Here is a 21,423-nt window from a genome sequence, read left to right on the forward strand (position 1 = left end):
CGTTTACATTTATATAATATTATAAAACCCCATTTCAGAGAACGATATAAAAAATTATAAATCACGTTTTCCATTTACAAATAATAAAAAAAAACACATAAATACAACAAGTCTATTCCATTTAGATCATACAATAATAATATTACATAATATAACAGTGGTTATGTCGATTATTGAGAAGTGAGAGGAGAAAAAAAAACAAAATTATTAATTTTCGTCTACAGAGTATATTATAATATACAGTACACACTCGCTAAAACTCCGAGTAGACCGTTTTAAATTAATCAACATGTATGCAATATAAATTAAGGTAATATAAATTTCTATTGTTGGCAATAAATAATAGTTTATTATTTGTTTAAGCACTTACAACACAAATATTATGTATACTATTGCCACAAGTATACATATTACATATACAATATACATGTAGTATCATTTTGAACCCTTTACTTTACCGTATAATAATAATAATAATAATAATAATAATAATAAAAACAATATGCATTCTCGTTACAATGTATGTTCACCCACGTAAATCATGTTAATTTAACATTAGTCACATAAAATAATTTGCCAGACTAAAAATACACAGAAAAATATTCACAATGAAGACTTTTGACAGAGTTGTTTAATAATCTATTACAAATCATTTACATAAGTGAACGTGCCGTCGACACCATATAGATATTTTGAATGAATGCAACGGAAATCCCAAATACAACGATTCAATACCAATGATAAGTACAAAGTTGTATTTGCGTACAAGATAAAAATAGGCCAGAAACCAAAAGGTAAATAATAGTCCAACAATAATAACAGTACAATATTTATAAAACAGGTATCACGAGACAAAATTTATAATTACTATGAATAAATTCGGACTAAAATTTGTTAAGTTGGATTAATTTAACTTGCTATGAAAAATTTAAAAAAAAAAAATCATAAACCATTTTCGTTTTCGATGTCTAGAATAACAGAATAATACAAGACTAAACTAGTACATTATGTGTACAAGGTTTATTTACATAAACACATTGACTTAATTTCCATATTATCTTTTACCTGATGATTTTCTGTGTCATCATAATTTTCACCGATTCCGATACTCCATAATATCCCGTGTACAATATATCGAATATATAATATAAGATTACCATTTTTTCCCTTTGATTTAACATCGATTTTTATCAATGTTATTATTATTTATATATGCCTTTACGAATTTGAGTTATTGCCATTTGAACAACTGATACGTACAATGATTTACTTTCAATTCTCATCAATTATTTAAATCCATTGTCATAGCACGTTTAATCTATACGTAGTTCATTCGTTCATTTAAAGTAACTAAATCTTTGTTGAAAAATTATTAAATGTTATTTTAAATTATTCACGTTTTTTATACATGATATTAAAATATTCTTAAAATAATAGTGATCTCATTAAAAATTATTTCATAAAATTCACTCGATTTATCGCCATACAAATATATTAAAGTAATATAAACGGTATTATTCATGTATTCACATATCAAAGGTCAACCTTTTGTAGCTTTTTCACAATTTTCGAACAATTATCACCAAAACGGCTATGAATATTATTACATTATATATTCATCTATATCAATATGACCTCCATAACATCGATGGTAAATGTATAACAATAATTCGAAAATAAATAGTAAAAACTAACACTATTCTCTCTAAAGCAAAAGTCTGATAACAAGTGGGAGGTTAACGAAGACATCGGGAACATTTGCATTTTATAACATCAAAGAGAGTGGGCTGATATAAATAAATAACGGGATATACCGCACTCTCACACACGCACACTATGTTTTAATATCGCTGCCGGCTAAAGTTTTAAAAGTTATGTGTTTCATTAAATTTGACTGTGGACCGACCGCCGGCTGCTGTTTACAACCCCTCGGAATCAAAATGAAGCCACCACATCGCTTCGTTCTCCGAAGTTAAATAATAATAATAATCGTAATAATAATAAGCCACTTCAAAAAGAGCTACCGCAACCTAACATTATAATCATAATCATAATAATAATAAACCTTAGTGCTATGTCTACCATACTCACCGTTCCATCCGTTCACCTCCCAAAGCACCTAAGTAAAATATTATAATACGTTCCTATCATTTTTTTTTTTTTTTTTTATCAGAAAGAAACTACGTTCACTTCAAGAGGATTTTACAAAAAACCAACAACGTTATGTTAAGTACTCTACATGCAAATTGTATTTCCCCTACTAATGAGCTAAACGAAAGCTAAATTTTCTCAGTTTCTATGGATAACATTCATCATTCATTATAGAGACAAATAGATCTTTAGTTTTGAAAAGGCGACGTTGGTTCAAGTGCTCAACCATATTTATCTTCTCAAACATGAATTTTTAAATATTAAATATTAAAACTTGAATTTCTATTTTTGTTTATTTAAAAATAAAAGTTTCACTTTTTTGTGTATTCCTCAGGCATTATAACTATTTACTATAGATTAAATATATTTATTATTATAATCAATTATTTGATTTTAGTTTTAACATGTATAATTTACTAACTCTTTAATGTGACATTAAGTACAGTTTATGTACCCTTACCGTAGTATACCATGATTGTTACCAAATATGTTTGATATAATAAAACGACTGTAAATTCTAGATCAGAAAATTTATCTAATATTTCTTTATAAACATGCCAACAGAATTCAAATTCAAATGTTGCCAAATATATAAATTTCTCACAAAAACAAATTAGAAACACACACATCAATTTAAAAAATAATAATTCATATGTAATTGGTTAAATACTAATATTGCTTAATAATTAAATTTAACCGATTTAATTTTTATGAACTTGTGATAAAAACTATATGATACATATTATATAAAGCGTAATATCTAGTAAAAATATTATAGTGTTTGTAAAAGCAAGATTAAATATAAAAACGGATAACCGACAGCGACTAAATGGGATAAGGCAAAGGAGATGATGAAAAGTAACCTAACATTTGGGTCTAAGTGCAATGAGAGTAAAAACATTTCTACAGAACACCTTTAATGGACATTTGTAAAGTCCTATAAATTGAGGAAGAGTTATAAATCAGCGGGCTAAGGAAGTGCAATTTATTCCAACGTGACTTGAAGTCTTAGAACAATAATCCATAAAATTTTAAACGGTTAATTTCTAAATGTACATTCAATTCATTCTGCGTACAAAAATTAGAAGTGCCTAATAATTTTAATAGGACTTTTCTCATTTTGTTACACAATTTACGTATACAAATTCAAATAATAAGTAAAATCTCATTTCTTCCCTCACCCCTATTATCCGACCACCTAAAAGACAGTAGTTCACTTTCTTTTTTGTTTAACTTTTATTTATTTTTTATTTTTTAACGAGTGCTCGTTAAAATTCTTCAAGAAGACATTAAGATCGTTGATTAACGAGCGTTTTATAATAATAAATTGGTGGGGGCTAGCAATTGCAAGTTTTTTGTTCTGTTCAATCGTAAATGCTGCAGCAACATGAATTTATAATTAATTAATCTCGTTAAGATAACGTTTGGAGTGGACAAAAGACAAATACGAATTATCGGATCTTCTAACCAATCTTTTTTATATTATTCTTATTTCAAATACTGTGAAATAGATAAGGGTAGTGTTTTAATTGGCAGAACCGATAATTAAAATTTACATTACGATAAAAAGTTAAAAATAATACGCACAATATAATTTTGTATTATATCATCGTGTATATCACAAACGAATACATTAGCGTAATATGTTCTGTGAAAATGTACTTAATCGTTTATTTTACATTTGGATAATGTTAATGGAGTTTTGAAGTTGAATTACATTGTGTGAATATATATATATATATATATAAATGCTGTATTTTAGTATAGTATTTATAATATGTCAATAACATGTATTATATGTTTGTTTATCACATGTACATGAGATCAATAAAGTATTTGACAAAGTTTACAAAACTATACAAACAAATACAACGTGAAATCTATTCTAATCAAAAATGTCACCAACAAATGTCATTATACATACCTACGATCTACCTAAAAGTTTAATACTGACTCGCAATAACAGAGAAGTATTAAAAATATATTTTGTCACTGAAATAAGTATATTATTTTGAAATATAATATATGTGTAGTTATTATATAAAAGTATCAGCAGCAATCAATATAGCGACGCAATTTTAATTTACCAGTTAACATGAGCAACTATATTCTAGAAATCAATTCCGGAATATCTTCGGAGAAAATATTAAGTTTAACACTGACATTTTAAAACACGTATCGGAGGTATTTAGAAATAAATTCACTAACTTCAGACGACAGTTAAATGCTTTAGACTCAACTACAACAAGTAATAATATATTTTTAAAGTGCATGTTGTCTACACTCAGAGTGTGACAGATTTTAATCTCGAACGTAACACGTGTCATGTACACACAATTTATAGCTTTTAGCATCAATATAAAATACGTAGGGTTCGGTAGCACATACATTTTTCTTCTGTGAATGATAAATATAACAATATTATATTTAAAAATTAAAAAGAAAAAATCTACTCCGTCATTCAACTTACTATCCTCCTTTATACGTACATGAATATAAAACGCGCGATGGTCTTCCTTATACGCAAATTACTTTCAAGTATTGGTCACACAAAACTGTAAAAATAGTATTATAATACAATAATCGTAACGGCGAAAATTAATGATAAATACTCGAGGATATATTATATTATATTACGATTATATTATGATGACTTTATTAACTTATTAACCGTTAAAAATCGTGTATTTCAGACCTGCGGGAAAGTGTTTGGGAACGCGTCTGCACTGGCCAAACACAAGTTGACACACAGTGATGAAAGGAAGTACGTGTGCAGCGTTTGCAGTAAAGCTTTCAAAAGACAAGACCACTTGTAAGTGAAGAAAAATAAACTATCTATATTCTATACATATTAAAATAGACGATTGTAAAATACAGCATACTTATATGTTATGTGTGTGGCGTTTGAACCGTCAAACCATCCTGTTATTCTAAGTGCGCCAGAAAAATATTAGTTTTTTTTGTGTATTTTATTTTTTATGTTTTATATTATATATTTTTTTCGTATCACCGCACACATACACACTCGATCATAATTTCATCCGTCTCGGTTGATATTTTCAAATTATACCGTATTTACATAGATATATTTTTATTTATTTATTTATTTATTTATTATTAATTTTTTTAAACCTCCGAGAACGGTCGTAGTCTAACAATAATTTATGTTCACATAGGACCTTTTTTCATATTTATTGTGACCTTCTCTCCGTTTCCCACTACCTCTCACCGCGACCATGACCACCGTTACTACCCCTCCAGCCACCCGTTCTGACTCACCGACCAACAACGTCCAACACCATCCCATTACTGCCGCCACCGCCACCGAACTAGTCGCCGGCAATAGCCACCATAACGGTCCCGCTCGCGCTCATACAGCGGTTGACTGTTGTACCCCATATCCCCTTAGCCGGTGCGCCTGACTTACGTATATCGACAAGTATCGGTTTTCATTACGTCGGGAAATTGAAAACGTAACCCCGCCTGGGATAAGTATAACCGCATCGATATTATTGCCTAAGTACCTATGAGCGTGCATGATATATTATTACATAAATGGTATTTTTCCGACCCCTCTCCTCAACAAACACACATACACACTCGTGACCTAACCGCAATGCAAGCTGCTCAGAATATCTACATATTACACCATGCATAGGTTTAATTTCAGTGCCATTAATAATAATAGTAACATAAAAATACTTATTGCAAAATAAATTCGCATAAGAAACCCGAGACCCATAGTGTTTTTTTTCGTAAATTGTAAAATGTATTCCGATCACATGTATGGCAGTGTCGTTGTCTGGAAAATCGAGTATGCACATTATCTACCAACACCCAAAGGTAATGTTATATACCTATGCGAGTTAAAAACCAAATGGGTGACAACCCACCCCTGGGTGGATGAGTGGATAAATTGGTGATTCGGGAAAATTACGTCATATGTAATAATACATACATATATAAACAGTCTCGTTTTCAGTTATGGTACGTGCAGAGTTTTCCAAGTAGGAAAAATTAAAAACGGACAAAGACCACCACGCCCTCACACAAGAGCCCACGCACGTATCGTTCAGGTATATATTATACGCATTTTTATCACGCTCCTTGCGGCTGTCCATTTGATGGAGCGAATATACCGTACGTAACCTTTAAACATCCAAATGCCAACTAAAGAAAACGTCAATTCGACAATGTTTCTCTTATTTAAAAATAAAATCCTTTGACATTTCCTCTCCATCTGCTCACCCGCATGACCTGTGGTTATGTATTCGTAATGTAGGTCAGACAAGGATGAACTAAATTCACTAAAATTCTACTAAAACAATGCATAGTTTTTTTTTCGTTTCAAAAATATGGTTCTAACATCAAACTCATCTTAAAATTAAAATGTTTACTTAATAAATGAGCATTATAATTAAAATTAAATATTCTAGTTAAATCGTACACATCTTTTTAAATCATTGTTTTAGTAAGATAATTTATTGTGTTTAGAATACATACTTATTTTATTTAAATAAATGCATAATAATATGACGAATTTTAACAATAGTATTTTTAATACCAATATTTTAAGTTTTAACGCAGTTAATAACGAAATAATTTCAAACTCGTTAAAAGGATCAACACCGATATTCTAATAACAAAAGTTGAACAGTCAAGTGTATTAATTATTTAACTATTTTAATTAAACACACATATTTTATAAATAGTTTAAGATATGTTCATATAGGTATTTCATATTTAGTTTAGAATACATTACTCTAAACTTAAGCATTTAATATTATATTAACATTTATTAAATCTTTCATAAACTTTGGAAATGTGTATTTATGATGAACCTTACTTAAACATAGCGCAATCATAATATTCGAGTTCTGTGTAATTAAAGTTTAGAATATTATTTATGTATTTTTCAAAATGTAGTTTTGAGAGTTTTGTTTAAATAAATTACAAAAAGATCATCATTATGCAGTATATGACGATACAATATTAAAATATATCTTCATAAAAATAATAAAATTAATTAATTTAATTTTTATAAATGAAAAAAAAAATAATTGTCAAATATACATTTTACATAAAATAAATTTGCAATCCCGAAGAATAACAATAGATTTTCAGTAAAATAATACATTTCTTTATAGTGTCAAATAGTTATAAATATTTATTTTATATGGACCAAAAAATCAATATCGATATAACTATATTACGTTTACGAATAATAGAATTGTCCTTAAAAAAAAAAAAAAAAAAACTCACTTTAAATAATAAATTATCATTTATAATATAAACGTTGTTTATGTACTGCTATTATTTTGTTTAATATTTAGCGTGTAATAGTAAGTTATTTATCTATATATATTTTAATATTTTAATGCATAGAATACCATATTCGTACAATAAAGTTTGATATTTTTGATAGAATTTTGATTGACAATTATTCTGTAGTTCTGAGATACTGTAAATATAAATTCATTGGAAATACTTATGTCCCAAATCATTTTTAGAGGAAAAATAATATTGTCACCAGGGAACACTTATATTTCATGTATTTCAAACCAACTCGCAAAATATGTATCACGAAATTGGCCATCGCCGTCAGTAGAATGGCGACGGAAATAACAATTTCGTCCCCTCTAACTCGATAATATTTTAAACGAACCCTATAGTCAGAACCAGGATTCCCCGGAGGACGCCCTTCTTACCTGCCGTCCGAGATAAATGATAGCTAAAATTGGTTTCTCAATAGCCAAGATGATCGGCCGACGGGGATAGACTCGCAAGCCTTTCGGATGGTCTCCGATCCCGATACCGATTTATATCCCCGTAACCCAATCGATTGTCAATGATTTAGTTTTCGGTATGTTGTTTCTCTTGCCGATAACGTGCATCGGAATTGGTACGGTGAGCCGTGAGGTTGAGGAGAGGAGTAGAGAAGAAAAAAAAATAAAAGGAAGAAAACACTCAACCAGGTATGCAAGAGGGCGGATTCCCACACACACACACGCTTGCGTGCACATACAAACACACACATACATACTCAGACACCGGGTTAGGTCGTATATCAGCCGAAGGGAAACCGGAGCAATAATTTCGGCGCTGTAATACAGCTATAAATCTATTAACGCCACGCCTCCCGTCCCTCGAACCTCACACACACACGCGCGCACACAACTTCCAACAGAACCCTGCCCCGCTCCGCCATTAGCGTTCCAGTATAGAAAACGACGAGAGAACTTTATCCGGATTGTTCTTTGAACAATAGTCGTTAGTATTTCCGACCGTGCTCGTGTTTTGGTGATTCTATAATAATACGCCAAATCCTACTGTTTCATTTCCGACATTATATTATCACGGTGAAAAAAAAAAAAAAGTACCGCGAATAAAATTTTAGTGCTTAGTGCGTAGTAAATTCGTATACATATATATATACGGTCACGGGAAACGTGTACAATGAAAAGGAAATAAAACAATTACTTCGGTGCGCGCTGTAGTAGGATGTAAACGTGGTGTAAATAAATGTTTTGAATCAACGGACATTTTTCGACTACACCGTGGAAATTAATAAAATAAAAATTAAAAAAAATTAAAAATGTAACAACTAATGCCCCTGATTTTTCGTAGACTGGTTAACATTACGATATGATGATAATTTCGACATAGACTTACGCTACCACACATGTTTATTTTACGTATATACACAAATACATTAATATATTACATACTTTTATCGTCCTAACAAACAGTAGTAGTATTGTTATTAAACGTCCACCGCAAAAAAGGGTCTTCTGCATTTTGGCGTTTATTACTATGTTATCTTACCGTTTATTTCCGTAAGACCATCAAATCCATTTTAATTAGTTTACTTCACAGTTTCGTTTCCCGTCGACAATGGCCTTGCGGTCCCACAGGGACAAAAATATATTTTTCAAAGCAGTTATTTTCTCTCTACGTTGTCAGTTTGTGGATAAGAAAATACTATAAAAAAAAAACAGAAGATTTTTTTTTAGTGCTGTTTATCATTATTATTCAACTGGCGTACGCCATTTACACATTTCCGATTTATACCTATTAGCTATCGTGTGTAACGAGAATCGGATCAAAGTCAGTGGATATAGAGGGAAAGTAATTGTGGCATCACAACGGGTGGGCGTTAGAAAATAAAAAGAAAACAGTTAAGTTATAGCAACGTCCAAACGTGTCACGGACGACGGTCAATCCATCTGATGGCGTCTCATGACAATCTTACAACGATAGGTTTAAAAAAATGTTTTCCGTACGATTAATGACTGATTTTTAATATTATTTACTAAAACTATTATCATCTATGTGTGGTGGTCCTTTTTAAATTTGTTATCGTGAATCAGATAATGTCTTTCCAAATAACACTCATATAATTTCGGTATTATTCGCGCACTCGCCCCTAAAAGGTAAAATCGAGAAGTGCCCCTGAATTATAATGCCGACGCGACGTTTCCCGAATCCACCAGTCACGGGCGGGATTTGAAAAACATTTTTTTTTGTTTTTTAGGGAGAAGGGGATGGAACGACCTTTATAATATTATTATCTTTTCTTTATTAATCTGCATGAAACATCACCGCATGCACTCTATTCTCACTACCTACACTTTAAATCTGTATAACGTTTGCAAGTGGCTTACGACAAATATACATTTTCATTAACACATGACGTGAACAACATTATAATCAACGACTTGCGATAATCGCATTTGAATCACACACCTATCCCAGACCTCGCTACACCCGCCCCCGCCCCCGCCCCGCGCCCCACAGAAAACTAGTTGCGTCTGCGCGGCGACTTACAGTCAGACGGGTATATAGCACCTGCCCCGGTACTTAACACGGTATATCGTGTGTAAAAATAATAAAAATAACCACTCGCGTGTACAATGATATCATGACATTATGGTGACGATGTGCGTGTCCTGACAGGAACGGACACATGCTGACACACCGGCACAAAAAGCCGTTCGAGTGCAAGGCCAGCGGATGTGGCAATAAGTCGTACTGCGACGCGCGGTCGCTGCGCCGGCACACGGAGAACCATCACCACCACCGGCCGTCGTCCAACCAGGGCTCGCCGCCCGCGTCGCCGTCCTCGTCCACGAGTTCCGGTTGCATACAGTACGCGCCCGCGCCGATGCCGTCGCCGCCCGGCACGTCGGCGCCGCTCGTCCCTACGATCCACCGGGCGCACCGTCGTCACGGCCGCGTCGTCGGCCACGTCGTCGTCGTCGTCGTCGTCGTCGTCGTCCCGCGTCGTCCACGTCGATGATCGTGTCAGCATCCGCCGCGTCCACCACGGTCGCGTTCGGCTCCATGTCGGCCATTTCGGTTTCGGCGTCATCAGCGTCGTCGTCGTCGTCGTCATCGTCGTCGTCGTCGTCGTCGTCGTCGTCGTCGTCGTTGTCGTTGTCGTTGTCGTCGTCGTCGTCGTCTTCGTCGTCGACGACGATCTCGTCTGCTACGCAGCACCACCACCACCAACAACAGTCACACGACGCGACGCCCAGTCAGCTGCAAAAGCTGCTCAGCGCCGAACCGCTGTCGTCGACCAACGGCGGTGGCGGTGGCGGCGGTAACGGCGGCAACAGCAGCGGCGGCGGTGGAGGAGGAGCACTTTCGTCAAAGGTAAGAGAAGAATATTGTAACGGATATCGTAACGGTATACTGTTTACGATTTGATTTTCCGGCAAGGAAGTATGACTTACCTTAAGATACGAGTTACTATGAGGGAGTCACTTTTTAAACGATCAAAATAATGACATTTTAAATGTCATTTTATCGAATAATGACACGCGATTTAAGTTGCTTTCTTTTTTAATAAAATCACTCGTTACTTAGTTTATATAATATTATATACTCGTATTTAATTTACAAACCAATTGATCACGCGTGCACATGCATCATATAAATATGATTTTTTAACAGTACCTAACATTTTTGTAATGATTATTTGACAAAAAAAATAAATATTTTTTATAAGTAGTCATGTGGGAAATGCATTGTTATTAAGAATAGATCTGAAAAATAAGCAATTCGATTTTACACAATTACTGTCTTTTCTGGTTCGTAAATATAAACATTTTATATTATTTCATATTGTTAATTGTCATTGCTTAGTTAATTTAGCGATAGAAAAATTATAAAAATCCATTAATATTTTTAAAAATAAAAAAAAGTAACTTTAATGGTAATACAATTAATTTTGCATCTCAAAAGTAATGTGCTCGATAAAATATAAACAAAGTAAATTAAAAATAATTTCATTATAATTTTGAAAGATAATACGCAATGTAATTTAATTACAAAAAATGTAACTCACCCTATACACTGTCCCTTAAATTTATGTTGCAACTATCAAGAGTGCTAAGTTAGTAACATCAAGTCATAAGTATAATATTATATTATTTTAATCTACTGACGTCCATACATAATATGTGTACCCGGTCTGACAGTGTTTTTGATACCTACCAAAGTGTTCATTAAAATATAAAATTTTGATCGGACTGCATAAATAACTAAGTTTACATAACTGCTGATAAACACCTTATTGCAGCAATGAATATATACTAAATTGTAGTTATTATTAATATCGTTGATATTTAAGTATGTTTTTTTAATTTTTCAATACCGTAATAATTATGAGTTTGTGAAAATATTTTGAATAACTAGCAATTATTATTAATATGACACAAATAATAATATATTTGTTAAATCAAAGGTATAAATAGGTAGTAAAAACATGAATAAGCGTTAGGTATGTTTCAACTGTAATTAAAATACGATTCATGGGTGTTTTTTGGCATAGAAAATGTGTTTTGTTTATGTTTACAGTAGCGCATACTAGTATGACATAATTAGATAAACTTGATTAAGTGCGCTATGCATTTTATTCATTACCATAACAACGATATGGTAATAGGTATAGCATAACTGCATTTCGAATTGATTAAAAATCATTAAGCCTTCAGTATTCTGATACTCGTTACATTAAAATTATATTTATAAGATGCTGTCTTATGAGAAAATTATAATAATGAATTGCTTACTATATATTTTTATATTTCCATTCACAACATGAATATAATAACGGTCAAATCATACTGTTTTCTATCAACCTTTACTAAATAAATTACAATCTTTGTACAACATTCTCACATTATATTAAATTTTAGGCTCACATTGAATAACGTTACATACTAAATAATATACAATTAACACACATAGTTTAAACAAAATCATTCGATCTCTTTTCATTAAAACCTTCCCTATCTATATGGATAAAATTGGTTAAAAAGGTTAACACACAATAAATATTAAATAATCATTATAAATTATTATTTTTATTATTATTATTATTATTATTAATATAATTAATGATCATAATAAAATTATGTGAGCTTTATGTACAAACTGTTATGTGTGGATATTTTGATTGAATATGCTGTAAACACTATCTTGTGTATAGAAAATATAAATACGGTAAAATATCTTTTAATGGCTATGAAACGTATATTAATTATTAATAGACATTTTTATTTTTACCCTCTCCATAAAATATACGTTTATTGAATAAAATATATCAATAACAAACTTTTTAATAATGTTTTTCAAAAATAAATAAAATTCGTTGGTATGACAGAGAAATTGAAAAGTGACATCTAAACGTACATTTTATTGCGTATTACTTTAATCAGCTGTCATAGGTCAAAGTTTTTTATTTTATTAGAAGAAGACTGTGCTTCTATAAATGTCATCAAATAATTGTTTTATATAGTGTTCGATTGTATTATATCGTATATTTATATATAAATCTTATAACTTTAAACTATGACTGACTAATAAAAAGTTGTAAAAGCAAAATGTTTTAAGCTTTACTTGAAAATATAGACTATGTACCTTTAATAGAAAGCTTCTCAAATTAATTTTTTTCAGACTATTAAATAAATTTATCTTTAAAAATATATATTGTTAAAGATTATAAATTTAATCATGAAAAATAAAAAATAAAACCTGAAAATATACAGTAAATTGAATGTAATTTTTTATAACTCTTCAAAACTATATACCAAAGTAAAAAATTGGAAAAAATCAATAGCTTAAAATAAAATATAACAAACAAATTATCAATTAAAATATATTTTTTAATTTTAGAAAGTTCATAAAATCAATTATAGATGGACTTAAATAGATTTTTTTTAATCTAAAAACAAAAAGAAATACAGTTATGTCTTATACTGATACAACTCAATACTTAACAAAAAAACAGAAAATAATTTCTGTGAATTTAACCTGTAAAAGAAGACTTTTGAATGTTTATAGAATACTGAAGATTGAATGAAAAATATATTACATATACCAAACCAGGGAGATGAATAATTGAATACGAATACAAATAAATTTAAAGAAATAATTATACAATCATTATAGAAACGTGAAAAAATGTTTGTAGAAAATAAAAATAAAAATTTAGTTGGTATCTGAGCTGTGATCAACAGTTTTTAACACAGAAATATGTCTAACGTATATTGTATAAAATAAATTTAGAGAAGGGAATTTGAAAAAGTCAAATACTCATTTACGCGTACCGAATTTATATTGAAAATTAGCAGTAGTGCTATACTACTTATTTGACCTTATGTATACATACATATATATTATCTGCACACGAATAAAATACAGATAATAACAATATGTTTAAAGATCGTATTCACGGGTTAAAAACCTAAACGTTACGGTCGTGAAAAGAGTCTCTTGTTGTAAATTTACATAATATATTATAGGTATACTAATTACCTGTTTACTAAATACAGAATGTGATAATTATAAGCAAGATGTGCACTTCAAACTACATTTTATATACGTATGTGCGAGAAAACGTTTATTCGTCCCGTGCTAGGACCTTATCTGAATCCTTATAGATTAATTCATGCAAAAGCGAATGCATATTTAGCCTGAGTAGTAGGTATGCTGAAACATTGTACATTTTTCAAATAATTTGATTATACCCATAATTTTATTGATTGACATAGTGTATTTCAGCCTATTATTAAATATTGGTATATGTTCAATGTTCATTGTTCCGTATCTCACTGTAATTTAAACTTCAACGATTTTCACATTATTTATGAATGCCCCACAAAATAAATATATGAACTTTATATTTTAGTAATGTTCATTCAAACAGATTTTTTTTTTCAAATATTAAAACATTATGTGCAAATATCAAAATACTTTTACTTCACTAAAATTTGATGTTTTAAAAAAAACAAATTGTCATGTCTTTAGGAAGCTTACATGTTCTTTGTTCCACTAAAAAGCTAGAATTATGTTTAAATTCATCAAAATGTTAAATATGTATTTAAATTAAAAATATTTTTCAAGATGTTCTCAAACACTTTATAAAAAATGTTATATTTTTGCTTTATATAAAATTTTAGTTAAAAATTTAATTGAAGCCATTTTTTTTGATAACTGATAAATATATGGTTATATAACGAGCGTATTATCTATTCCTCATGAATATTTGCAGATAAAAATCTACCCCTTAAAAAAAAAAATCAATTAAATTCAAAAATTACAGGTTATCTACAAAAGTTTAAATTTAATACATTAATTAAAATTTAAGTGTTAAAAAATGACCTATGTTGTACTTGTTTGCATGGTGGAGAATCAAATAAATTTTTAATAGCTTCATACATCTTTAATTATACACATATATATGATATCATACAAATAAAACCGAAAAACAATTTAAAAATAGCAATAAACCATTATCTTGATCTAGTTTAATTCTTCGATAACAATCTGACAACGGCATTTTAATTTTATTTCATAATAACTATGGCTATAAAACATAATTGATTTATTAAAAAAAAAATCCTAGCTTAGACCAAAACGGTGGGTGGATTGTCTCCAGCTCCCACACTTAAACCTACCCCTGAAGTTAACCAAGATTATGTGCATAATATACATATTATACCGACCATAATCAAGAAACAACCCAAAATTTAAGTCCTTATAGTTATGATATTCCAATCTCTTTATAATTTGAATAAAATATTGATGCTAATATTAATTAATCTTCATAATTTTAATTTTAAATATTGCGATGTTTTTTATACTCACTGTTTGTATTTTCCCCTTCATTTCTCAACCATTCTTTATAACTGCCTAATTATGATATCGCTTAAATTATTAATTTTCCACGAAAAGGAAACTTCTCTGACCTCTGTAGTATATTTATTTTTAATTTCACTGTATATTGGCAAAAAAACTCTATTTGAAGTGCATACATTTTATTTATAAATATATAAGCGTTTTATAAGCTCATTTACCAGAATTCTCGAACCGATTATTAATTTCAAAAGACCTTTGGAGTTTGAAAACAGAAATAAGATCGAAATAGGTATATAATACATTATTTATATTATAAATACACAGACGATTTCACAGTCTCTAGAGCTTAGACTTCGTGCAGCTACTTCCCCATATACAACTATAATAATAAACGAGGAGCTTTATAACAATATGTTTGCATATTTATATTTTACCATTCCAATTATTTCATCGAAACTCGATTGGTCGCAAAAATATAATACTATACTCGTATCGGAATATTTATGGTTCGATAATTTAAGTACCATGCTCTATTTATAATGCCTGCTCAGTATTATGTTGTATTAAACACGCCGTTCGATTTTTATGCGGTCGTGTAGCTCGGGTATAATTGCGTACATGTATGTTAACCCTGACCAAACAACATGCCATTGGTAGCAATATGAAATTTCTGGGAAATTTGTTTAACATATTAAAGAAAAAGGAAAATACTGCAGGACTAATATACTAATTCTCGTTTTATTGTTTATTATTATTTGTTTTTTTTTCACGTACGTAGCAACAACGTGGCACATTTCAAAATTTTGAAACATTTTTGTATCAATATTTAGCACCTAATTACCATGAATTAGCATGGCTAAAAATACAATTTACATGATAACGTTTTAACAGTTTAAACTTAAAATCGAAAAGTCCGGCTACGGGAACGTATGTATTTTTTTTCCATTTGTTTTTGGATATCTTACGCACTAATTTTTTACACTCATATCGACATTACTAATAAAATCTATACCTACCACAATATTTAAATTCTTATTTAGAGTATTCTCATTTTTTTCATCAAGTCATGGACGGTTATTCAAAGCGCACAATAATTGAGTTAGTTATATTTCTTAACATTCATATGAAAGAAATAATTTTAAACATAATACTTCATGTATTCAACATTCAAATGTATTATTTTACTTTCCATCAGAGCGTGTTTGAAATTGTATTTATTCTGATACCATTCAACATTTTTTTTAAATTGCTCGTCATAAATTTATAACAAGTATAATATAATTATAGGCTAAATAAAATAATTACCTCGACCAACGTAAATATATTTTATAATAACGTATGCATAATATACACAACATACAATACACTTATTGCAATCTAACATTATCTTATTATATTAAAAATAAAAAATTATAACATATTATTATCGTGATATTTTTTAAGTCTCCTCAAAACAAGTGTTAGAAAACTTTTCAAATTTTTAACTATTTGCATAACGGGATAATTATCTACTAGGTTTTAATATTCTTCTCACTAATAGCAACCGTATTTAGTAAATACATTAAAATATCAAACAGAAATGTCATCATCATAAGAGAGTATCTCCATATAATTAACATTTAAGTATTTAACAGTAATTTTATTCGTCTTAAATATTTTTTTATTCTTGTCAAAAATATGAAATAATTATATAAATAAAGTTCAACATATTTTAATGTATAGTGACCAATTAAAATACATTACAATTCATTTGATTTGTTCATGAAAATATTTTAAGATTAATTCTATAGGTATACTTTTTAATTGATTGTTTTTAATTTTAATAAAACAATTATAATTTTATAATTTATCACCTAAAAAATTAAATAATATGTTCTTTTATATTTATTTTATTATCATAACTATTTATGGTACAAGTTTTATTTTAAGCATATATATATATTTTTTTCTATGTGTCATATTTTTAATTTTGATTTAATGTAGTAATAATATGATGTTGTTTTACTGAACATTAAAATTATGGTTATTACTTTTATTTGTAATAAATAATAATTTAATTTTTGTACTTAAATTATGTTAAATTAAATTTAACAGAAATTTCAATCATTTCCATCTCATTAAATGTACTATATTATGTTTAACTTCTTTTGCCCAAAATTTAAATATTAATTATTTATTTTTAATCAATTAAAATTAAAAAAAAAACCAGATCAATTTTGATCATCAAAAATTAGTTAATATTGTCAATATACAGAAATATCAGGTTAATTAATGGACATAATAAACTCTTTTGATCACGATCCAATATAATTAAAAATGGTTTCGAAAAAAGCTGATTGTGTTAGTAGAGTTACAAGGATCTAAGCCTACATATTATAAAGAAACTTCTATTGTCTTAGTCAGTTGTTAATAATATTTTAATATAAATTTAATATTATCAAAAAATTAAAATCCTGAATAGTTTTTTGAATAGTTTTTATTAAAAAGTATTTATTTTCTCTTATAAAGAATAGCACACACATAAGTTACTATGCTAAATAATAATGTATATTAATTGGTAATTTAAATCGTTACACGTATAATATAACACATAGTGATTTCCAAAGAAGATATGCATTTAAAAGAAATATATTTTCTTTTATATTATTACATATATGCCGCTTAAAAGCAAATAAACAAATTTCACGAGTTTATAAAAGCTCTTAAAACACAAAGCACAATATTAAATTTTACAAAATATTCTACCTTTAATCTTTTAATATTTTAAAATTAAAACTTTAAACGTTTTATGTGCATATATTCTATTAAGTAGATATCTAATTGAACAGTTTCGCTAACGATAGATTATTTTAACGAGTAGTCGTTTTTCGTATTTGCACAAGTACCTACAGTTTAAAGTAATTTCAATATTTAAAATACAATGCCTGTAAAAATTTACAGAATTTTATTATCATTATTATTATCGGGCCAAATTAACAACGTTTATCTTTTAAATTAGTGCCACCCACTTGTTAATGATAATGTGTCCATCGTATTTTAATGGAAATAAAAAAAAGGTTAAAAAACTGAATTCCGGATGTCCTTAGATCGGAGTCTTTGCCAAAGTTGAGACACGCACCACGTATATCTAAATCACCCATAAGAAGCGTAACCGAGTACCGCACCACATCAGACGTGGCAGTATGAAAGTAAAGGACGACGACATGCGCGCACTTTTCAGAGAGAGAGGATGAGAAAGAGAGTAGAATGATAGTCGAATGCCGAACAAAAATAATACGTTGAGAAACTTCTTCTGCTAATGTTCTTTTTCTCTTTTTGTCACACAGCTAATGGTTTTGTTTTTTTTTTTTTTTTACGGACCCAGATACTAAAACCCTTGGTTTTTTATACTCGCGAGATCCATTTTACTCTTGGAACTTTGCCCTATTTTCATTTCGATGCGAGGTTTTTGTTGGTGTTTTCTTTTTCGTTTTTTATTCATGCGGGTAGTATTGACGTAAATAGAGCAAAACGACGGTCAAATATACGGGTCTTAATGATCATTTTCGTTGATAAGAGGAGGGGTGTTTGTAATGTTGTATTTAACATATTATTATTTAAATAAATCTTTTTTTTAAACTATAATACTTATCCCGATACCGTTTTTGACCAATTTGTTCATTAAAAAGTACTATTGATCCGAAATAAACAGCAAACTGTTCTAATCACATAACGACACACTCTTTTAACTCATTTCTACTACCGTTTACGTGTACAGGTTTAGCATAATATTATTATTACTAATTTTCCAGACATTGTATTATTTAAACGTACTATTTTTAAAGTTACAATATACACTCTGTGTATAAAATACAAACGTCCCACCTGTAAGCCATATTAAAAATTCTTCGGACTTTAGTTAGTCTGCAGTAACCCACATATATATTAGATGCACTGTTTATGTTTTTTAATTTTTCAACCCACACTTCACAACCATGGTAAATTAGTCCCTTGATACGTCACCGATAGAGTATTCAGATTTATCTCGTCTTGATAGCACGTAACCAACTCTGGTGCTATAGAAATCTCTAGATTCTTCAATTCACAAATTTCTGTCGAAACCATTCCGGACAATGCTCGAATTCTTCGAAATTTTGAGAAAATATTATATTATTATAGTTGTTGTATCGTGCCAACACTTGACTAGAGTAAAATTGTAAATACTCGCGTTGATTGTTACTAGAACGGAGTTACCGAAAGAATTTGTTTAATTGGACATCCTAAAATTGTTTCTTGAGCCTGGTCTAAAGATAATAATATTTCACACCTCGATCCTAATGTTTACAAGGATATTTAGCAAGGATGTAGTTACCTTAAAAAACGCCGTTGTCGACTCATGACTAATTATTGTCGACGGTTACGTGCACCAGAATCTTTCTATATATACATATATTATAACATATCACCCTCGATCAACCCTGGCAGAAAGAATCCAGTACGGGTTTATCCGGAACCAAAGTACGGTGGCTAAATTAAGGTCCGTGGTCGGCACATCACGTAGGCACGTATACGTACACCAAAGCCGAATAAGGCGCATACGTGATGCCCCGTATAACGTATAAGAGAATGTATGTGCAATATTATTATGTGATATATTTGTCGTTCAAAAGTGCAAAATAACAATAATTGCCACCGACCTGAGCGAATGCGTCAATAAACACGTCATTTGGCATACTCAACTATCCTAGCCGTTGCTACAATCACCACCGACACATTAGACACGGCAAAACGAGTATTATTCTTTTTCGTCAGCGGTAAATATTATTATGGTTCGCACCGAGAACAGAATTATTATTATCATTATTATTATTGTATACGACGACAACAGCACGGGACTTGGACTCTTTTTTTGTGCAAAAGGATCCGACAACGGCGGCAACTACAACTATACTATATAATACTGATCTATTGTTAAAACGTATCACGCTTGGAAAATATGACAATATATAATAATATATTACATTGGTTCGCACAACGGACGACATTAAACTATAATAATATTTGTCACGTGATAAAAATATTATATCATGTCAATTGACTACAACAGACGAACAGTGCTGTTATGTATGACGAAACTCTAGAAAAATTAACGAGTTGTAGAAGTGGTGTGAAAAAAATGGCAAAATTAAAATATGAAAACACGATTCCGTGCCATTTTTGATCCATCCAAATTGTAGACCACGATTTAAGATAATATTATATATTATACATTTAAATATATTTTCCGATGTTTGATTAAATAAACCATAAAATGAATACACATTATGAACAACACTAGTGTTATAATTAACAAAAACTAGTCTATTAATGCTCGCAATGGATCTTTTTATAAATAGCAATTACATTTTAGTGTTGAATAATACTAATTATTAATAATTTAGTGTTTAAATTAATTTCAATTATCTGTTTTTAAACTCGTATAAAAATACTCGAAATAATATCAGAGTTATAAAAAAAAAACAAAATTTTACTAAAATATTTGGTATTTTATAGGAAAAATAATTTTTATATTTGTTTTCGCCACGTATTTCCACCGGTAGACTTGTTAATATTGTGCCAAATGTTGGATTTATATGATTTTCCATTGGTCGTATCATTGATTGTGGAACAGAAATATCTATTCTATAATTAATTGTCATACACTTTAGTCTCTTTTAACGATTGCAGTATCTTAAAACATGCCGTAAAAGAGTATACGGTTATCGATATACAGTACGTGTGCCGGTTAGTTGTCATTTTTTGCATTTACCACACGTCATAATAATATAATATCATATTATTGTATAATAATTATTTAGATTCATCCTATCGATAGAAACACGACGTCAGATCAACAAATGTATTGTAATACTTATACGCGCCCAAAAGATTGCCGATGTTCGCAGTCGGTTCACCCAAAAATGGTCGAGACGTTGGTAAAAAAAAAAAAACAGTTTCTGACTGCAGTTACATATCGCGTTCATGGTCATTTTTCTCAATTTTCTTTAAATCTGATGGGACGTTTGAACCGTATAAAATACCATCTGCGTTCAATTTCCAATCTATATAGATAAACAGTAATAATATTGTATGGTATAAATAAGAAAA

General features: G+C 29.8%; 1 protein-coding gene across 1 annotated transcript in view; it reads left to right on the forward strand.

The window, feature by feature from the left end:
• The window catches only part of LOC112594951 (serine-rich adhesin for platelets), a 236,069-nt gene that overhangs the window by 161,155 nt on the left and 53,491 nt on the right, over positions 1-21,423 (forward strand). The window contains 4 exon segments of the mRNA XM_025339980.1: positions 4,845-4,963; positions 10,108-10,342; positions 10,344-10,429; positions 10,431-10,806. Coding sequence (XP_025195765.1) covers positions 4,845-4,963; positions 10,108-10,342; positions 10,344-10,429; positions 10,431-10,806 — 816 coding nt within the window.

This window comes from Melanaphis sacchari, unplaced genomic scaffold, assembly GCF_002803265.2.
Source record: "Melanaphis sacchari strain LSU unplaced genomic scaffold, SCAv2.0 Contig24_pilon_pilon, whole genome shotgun sequence".
NCBI lineage: Eukaryota > Metazoa > Arthropoda > Insecta > Hemiptera > Aphididae > Melanaphis > Melanaphis sacchari.